At 35.9% G+C, this 7,634-nt stretch overlaps 1 protein-coding gene across 2 annotated transcripts in view; it reads right to left on the bottom strand.

Annotated features, from left to right (window-relative positions):
• Positions 1-1,978: 1,978 nt before the first annotated feature.
• Positions 1,979-7,634, bottom strand: part of GAB1 (GRB2 associated binding protein 1) — a 124,146-nt gene continuing 118,490 nt past the window's right edge. For both annotated transcript variants that reach the window (XM_047091750.1, XM_047091751.1), the window contains one exon: positions 1,979-6,280. In XM_047091750.1, the coding sequence (XP_046947706.1) occupies positions 6,122-6,280 (159 nt within the window). In that variant the 3' untranslated portion in view covers positions 1,979-6,121. The remainder of the gene's footprint in view (positions 6,281-7,634) is intronic.

The raw sequence follows: 7,634 nt of genomic DNA, 5'->3' as shown, positions 1-7,634 counted from the left end.
AAGAGATGAATGGTCGTAGAGAGAAGACAGAAGAAACCAAACCTGTCAACACCTTGATAACTGGACTTCCAGCCTCCAGACCTGTGAGAAATTAAGTTTGTTTTTAACCCACCCGGTTGATGATACTTTGTCATGGCAGCCCTAGCAAACTAATACACCATCATAAAAACCAAATAAGAAAAATAGGTGGGGTTACCGATTTTGTTACTCTAAGAGGAAGGAGCCAAGAGAATCAATCAACTGATCTATCCATCCATCCATCGGAGAGATTTATTTTAAGGAATTGGTTCACACAACTGTGTGCCAGCAAGTTTGAAATTTGTAGGGCAGGCTGACAGGGTGGAAATCCAGGCAGGATTTCTACGCTACAGTCTTGAGGCAGAAATCCTTCTTCTGTGGGACACCTCAGTTTTTGCTCTTAAAACCTTCAACTGATTGGATGACGCCTATCCACATTACGGATGGTGATCTGCTTTAACCACATCTACAAAATACCTTCACAGCAACATCTAGACTAGTGTTTGAACAAACACATGGGCACCACAGCCTAGCCACGATGACACAACCATCACAATACTGGTACTTGAGAAAGTGGGCTTTTGGGGCATTTTTTTTCTTTTCTGTACACTCTACATCCCTCACACTGCGTGTTATAAATGTTCTGGGCATTACACAGAACACAAAATCAGAGCTACATTATGCTAAGAGTTAATCACCAAGATAACCACGGCAATAGTAATAAAATTCTGTCTAATGAAGTATAGAAACACATCTTAGAAACTTAGTTTTCTATATATGTTCAACTTATTTTATTACAGAAACACTTTTTGTAATAAAACAGGGAACTGAAGGGAGGAATGTTACCCATCACGACAGTTAATAAAATGCCTCCTATCATTGACTCAGTTTTTAAATATGCAATAACACACATTCACAGAATTGCCAAGTTATTCTCCATAAAACTCTCCTAATAAAACTGTAACTCAGAAAGTGTTTATCAGACAAAGCAGCTTTTTTTCCCAAAGAAATAATATGCAAATAGTCAGAAATTTCATCATTTACAAGGTGATAGAAACACAGATGAGGAGAGAATGATCTCAGAGAAGATAACCTCACCCTCCCAGAACTTCCCAAATACGATTTAATGAGTCAAAGTTGCAAAATGCTGGAATGAGTGGCCAAAGGACTCACATGGTCCTTCTTGGGGTTTTATGAAGTAGTAGAGGTGTTTGGAAACTCTCATAGAAATGAAAAAGCCCAGCTAGTTATCATTTCCCAAGTCGTGTTTTATACATAAAAAGTATTTTCTGATGGAGAAGGTTGCATGCAGACCCTTACTTATCGGCCTTCTCTTCAACAAAAGGCTGGTTGTACTGGTTAGATGAGGGAATAACAAGAGCATATGCATGTGGCAACCATCTCAGAAGCTTTTCCTATTTAGGGTGTGTTTATTGTACTTTAGCATGATCTAGTGCAATCTTTGTTGCAGAAAATGAGTGACCCCTATAGACGTAGGGCTGGGAAGTGCAGCTGACCCTTGAACAAGACTCAGGGGCACGGACCCCTTGCACAATCAAAAATATGCATATAACTTTTGATTCCCCTAAAACTTAACTACTAATAACCCACCGTTGACCGAATGTCTTACTGATAATATAAACAATTAACTCCTATTTTGTGTTACATGTACTAGATACCGTATTCTTACAATAAATAAGCTAGAAAAATGCTATTAGGAAAATCATAAGGAAATTACACTTAGAATACTGCTCTGTATTTGCTGAAAAAAATCTGTGAATAAGTGGACTCACACAGTTCAAACCCATGTTGTTCAAGGGACAACATATAGTTAATGGCAGAGTTGGGTTTTTGATTTAGATAAAGACTCTGAGGAAGGGTTAGAAATATAAATTTATATGTCTTTGGTTTACAATCTCAGTATCCAAACTGACTAAAGTCTTGAAACCAAACTGTTTGAAAAGTTTTATTTGGTAGCAGAAAATATCTACAATTGGATCTTTACAAAAGAAGTTGTGCAAGAGGGAAAAATAAACTTATACATAAGATTTTTCTGTTGAAATTTGGGATGATTATCAACAATTGATTCAGATTACAACAACTCACACAAGTCCATGTCTTTCTATGTTAAGAAAGTAGAAGCTATGTTAATCCGTTGACTAAACAGTTTGTTGAGACTCATAACAGACATTATAATGAACCGAAAGAAAGTTACGTCTATGGAAGAGAAGACAAACTAAATTATTTCAAGTTGTAGTAATAAACATATTTAGTCAGAGTAAAAACCAATTATCTCCACAACCCAACAATCAACTTTTCATCTTATCAAGTCCATAATGTCTACATTATTTATATACACCATGGCTTTTCATCTAAGAGCTGTATTTTAAATTACATACAGATTTACATATAACATATCAGATGTTACTGACAAGAAGTCTTACCCTAGGATAGATGTCTCTCTCCCTGTAATCACTTGATTTGGTCATATGTACAATCCCTGCTATGGAGCTGATTGCTTATCTGACAATAAAGGACAAGACCTACGGGAATGACCCAGGACAGGATTAGGAGGGACAGGCTCACCTCATTGTCTCTATAACTTTACTGGCTTTGTATTCATTCAAAATACTACTAACCAGTACTTTCAATGGGCCAAAGAAAGAGGCACTAAGAGTGTTTGAAAGCATCTAAGAATTATGATCAGTGTCTATAGTACAGGCATAAAGTAGCTAACATTTTAAAAAACATCAAAAATACCGTTTTCACTAAAGGGGGTAAGCAGACAACTTCCTACTAGTAGAAAAAGAAAGACAAACACTGGTGTTCAATTTCCAGTTTAAATGCATTTACGAATACGAAGATTGTGACCCCCATTAATTAAATACAAAGAGTCCAGAAGAAATTGATGCATGACCTTAAGATGCAAGTATAGCAGTATTTCTGTATCAAATTTAGTCTAGGATTAAATACAATGCTACACACACACACACACACACACACACACACACACACACACACATTCATAGTACCTTTATGGAATTCTCTAAAATGCTCACAGTAGCTTATATGGTATTGATGAAAATAAAGATGAAACTGTATAAACTAGAGTGTAGATAAAAATCATCTTTTATAGCTTACTAAGTGATACCTTTTGTGGCTTAAGTAGCTTAAATTATTCAAGTTTAAATTTCAATTCTTGAAAGCAGAACTGTGCTTTGGTATTCAAACCTTCATAAGATTTTACAGTTTTTCAAAATAAGGAATAGAAAGTAAGAACATCAAACATGTGGGAGAAAAAGACTTCTGACTTTTGTCACATGATTAACCAGTGGCTTTCAACTCTCCCTGGGCCAAAACTCAGCTTCTTGGAGGTGATTAGGGTTTTCAAAAGGTTTGAATCAAATTAAGTTTTGAAAACTTAATAAAAATGCACATTCTAATGTGTTAAATATCCCCCCCCCCTTTTTTTAAACCATACTGGAGAATGCTTATGTATTAACTTCTACTACCAGAATAATTTATTTTTTTTAACCTTGGAATATAACTTCAGCTATCTCTAATTAAAGAACCTCCTGAGATGTGTGTTTAAAACCTGCTATTATTTACACTTACTTATGTTTGTGTGAACCCAAATTTTCTTGATAGTATGCAAATAAAATAAGATATAAAAATAAATGGGCTGCTGAGGTTTTCTACCAACTCTATAATGCCAATTACACATTTGTGTTATTCACAAATTCTATTCCTAGTAATGGACCAAAATAAACTTAAATGTGAACCCAAAATATTTATACTGACAAAACGAACTTTTCAGGCTTTATGTGTTGGGGTTACACAAAATTTTATTCAACAAATGTTTGGAAAATAATGCTCCGTAAGAAACTATCTTTTAATCTGTTAATACGATGTATAATGTGATTTAATTTGCTAAAACTGTCTAACACATTTCAGTTATTAGATTACTCTGCACAATGGGAAAAACTTCGACCAATTAGAATGCTGCAGGTCTTCAAAAAGGATAACTTGTAAAAAATTGAAAAACTGCACTAAAAGTCTATTTGCCTTAGAACTCTTCTGATAAGATTCCATTTTTGAATTAATAATATACTTATTGTGTTATAATTCTGAAAATACATTCATCTTCCACATAACACAATTTAGCATCTTCACACATCAACTGTGTTGTGTGTTTTAATGGTTTAGGCACATTTCAGTAACTTTGGATTTTATTTTGTGGTTTCACTACAAAACAGCTTGTGCACACCAAATTCAAACAATCTTTTTTTATTTAAAAATCCATCTGAAAATTCACTTCTGAGTTTTAGTTTTTGTTTAAAAAGAAGCAAACATTTAAAAGCATCAAATGTTACTAGTCTACAATTCATCTTGTTATGAACAATTTTAGTTCGTGGATTGGGGAAATAAACCCATTACATTGATTAGGCACAGTACTATGGCCAAAAGACCAGAAATCAGGGCACATCTGTGTGTTCAGGCAACAGTTAGAGGTCTGAATGGAGGGAGTCATGCCTCAGCTGTGGGTACTCTTATCTCTGCCTCCTCCAAAAACTGTTAGTAAGTCCCAAATCAATACGTAAGAGATTGTTTGTAACTTAGTTAAAAAAACAAGCAAACAAACAAATTATACCTGCTTTCTAAATTACACTGCAAAGCCAAAACAGATAAATACAACTGTAGTCTCACTATATATAATTTGTGGTTTTGATATCCGTATCACAGGACCGTATTACAGGTGAGACAGAATTATATAATTCCTCGGGTGATTTCAGACATCTGGTTGGAAGAGGTTCATGACTCTAAGATTTCACATTATAACAATACTCCAAAATTTCTCAAATTAGGGCAGTGAATATAAATCACAGTACAAAATCCTTAATTCTTTTACTGGAAAAGCAACTGGTGCTACATACAAGAATCACTTATAGAACATCTATTTTTTTAAAAAAATGTAGATATAAAATATTAATTGCATAGGGATTTAAATATAAGGCCAAGAAGAATATTAAGTAAAGTTAAAAAAATCATAGAAAGGGCACTATGGTGTCAAAACATAGAATTTCATTCTTAGAGTAATAAATCTGAATTACTGTCTAATTAAAAAAAAAATCACAGTATGTTGCTATAACTAACAGTGAATGTTTCCTTAAGTCCAAATTGGAAACCAATATTAGGACTAACAAGAACACAACTAAAGCTCATTGTCTAAACCTGATCAGTGTATTAGCACATCAGTGCCTGGTACGTACCTGGTTATATAATCTATCTTTGCAAATAATGTAAAGTTTAATACATGTTAACAAGTGTGAGAGCACATCATCACTGCATGCCAGTAAGTGATCTGTAGGCTTACTTGATAGTGTAATTATGCAGTCTTCCCAAGGTGCAAGATCCCACCTGGCAGAATCTTCACTCAATGAACCAAAAACACTGTAATTAACAAAATATAATAAAGTTCCACCATTGAAAACTAAATGTACATGAACCAGAGAATTAGTTCCTGACACCAGTACATATATTATCCTCAGCACTTTGGAACGCAGTGAATGACAAGCCCGTCTATACTGTGTAGTTTAGGCTAATGGCTATCACCTGATGTTTCAGGTAGACAGGTAAATTGTAAATCTACTTCTCATTTTAATGTTGTTAGAGTGCAGTTTAAAGAGCAATTTCCAAATCTAAAAGTAGCTTAGTTAACTTAGTATTGTTATATAGAGTAGTGTGAGGAAAAACAAGAACTCCCAAAGGAATTATGTTAAGGAACATTTGGGAATACCCAAACCAACGTTTTAAATGAAAAAGTGCATAAATACAGTAATACTACAAGTGTGTTAACTATGGAACAAATGTTTCTCTGGGAGCTAAACAATAGTATTTTCCCACATTATTTACATGTTATGGATTGTTGAGATACCACAAAGCACCATTTACAGTCTAAATTGCTTGATTATGTGTGAAAAGTCCTCTGACTTCAATTCTACTCAGTTGAGGATCTACCTAGAATAGAAGTGTCAGGTCATCTCAAACAGGATTTATGTTTACAATTCAGTTCTCGTTATTCAGAAACAGCGAAGCAATATTTTCATTTCACATTCTTGGCTGGTGTTTCAGATTCTGTGGACTGTCTCCCATCTGTCCAGGCTTCCCGAGTGCTCTTTAGAGCCAGAGTCTTCTGTTGGTCAACCACAACATAATCTACTCTCTCATCAGCTACACTGCTGCCTGAGCCACTGCTCTTTTGCTAAAAAGCAAAGAAAGAAAACCATAAAACCCCACGTGTAAGAGAGTTCTTCTTGCTGAAATTTAGCCTTAAAACATAGACACTCATGCACTGTGAATAACTCTTGAAGTTCTACTGGGTCACATACATACAAATATAACATTACTTCAATTTAACAATGTTGTTTTTCTCCTCACTGTACACTGTTTTCCCCTTAAATTTAAAATCACTGTATGTAAGAATTTAGATGAATGCTCCCAACACAGATGAAATTCTTATAAAATAAGGATCACAGACACTTGGTTCATCTTAAGATACACAGCTTGCTTCTCCCTTTAGCTTAACCTTGACCTTTTCAAATCCTCAGAACATGTACCAGTGTTGACTTGCAGAGCTGAGAAATGTTTTTTGAAAAACAGTATTTCAAGAATGGCAAACTACATAGGATGACACGACCTCTTATTCTAAAATACAAGTAGATACTAACTAACTTAAATATAATTATTGGGGCGCCTGGTTGGCTCAGTTGCTTAAAGCACCAGACTTCAACTCAGGTCATGATCTCACGGTTTGTGGGTTCGAGTCCCATGTCGGGCTCTGTGCTGACAGCTCAGAGCCTGGAGCCTGCTTCGGATTCTGTGTCTCCCTCTCTCTCTGCTCCTCCCCTGCTTGTGCTCTTGTCTCTCTCTCTCTCTCTCTCTCTCTCAAAAAATAAACAAACATTAAAAAAATTTTTTTTGAACATTTATTTATTTTTGAGAGACAGAGCGTGAGCGGGGGAGGGGCAGAGAGACAGAGACACAGAATCTGAAGCAGGCTCCAGGCTCTGAGCTCTCAGCACAGATCCCGACGCGGGGTTCGAACCCATAGACGGTGAGATCTTGCCCAGAGCCAAAGTCAGACGCTTAACTGACTGAGCCACCCAGGCGTCCCCAAACAGAATTATTAATGCGTTGCTGGGCTTTCTAGAAAGTAAGAGAAATACCCAATGTGTGAGGGAAACAGGACATGAAGAGCTGTTCAATGGAAACTTTACAGGAACCGTGGTCTTCAGATGAATGTCAATCTCAGCAATGCAATCAGGAGGCCCGCAGTGGGAGGGTGTGTCGAATCTGAGGCTATCCTGTTAAGCTAGGGACCAATGAAACAAACTGAGGTGGTCCTATAGTTGTAGCACATTGCTTCCCAGCAGAAGAAAATGTAAATCTATTCTGAAGGAAACTGAAGTCTGCAGGATTCTCAGATAGACTCAGCAAAATGAATTTGCAAAAAAATGTATAAAACATGGAAGGAAACAAGCCATCAAGAGTGTGAGCAGAAACAATAAACAGATTCAGACCTCCAAGGACTTCAGATATTGAAATGATTGCATAAA

The sequence above is a fragment of the Lynx rufus genome, unplaced genomic scaffold (assembly GCF_022079265.1).
Source record: "Lynx rufus isolate CCGP_SWC_20201006 ecotype Redwood Valley unplaced genomic scaffold, mLynRuf1.p SCAF_3, whole genome shotgun sequence".
NCBI classification, from domain to species: domain Eukaryota; kingdom Metazoa; phylum Chordata; class Mammalia; order Carnivora; family Felidae; genus Lynx; species Lynx rufus.
Note: the sequence above shows the minus strand (reverse complement) of the source record. Positions and strands in the feature narration are given on the sequence as shown.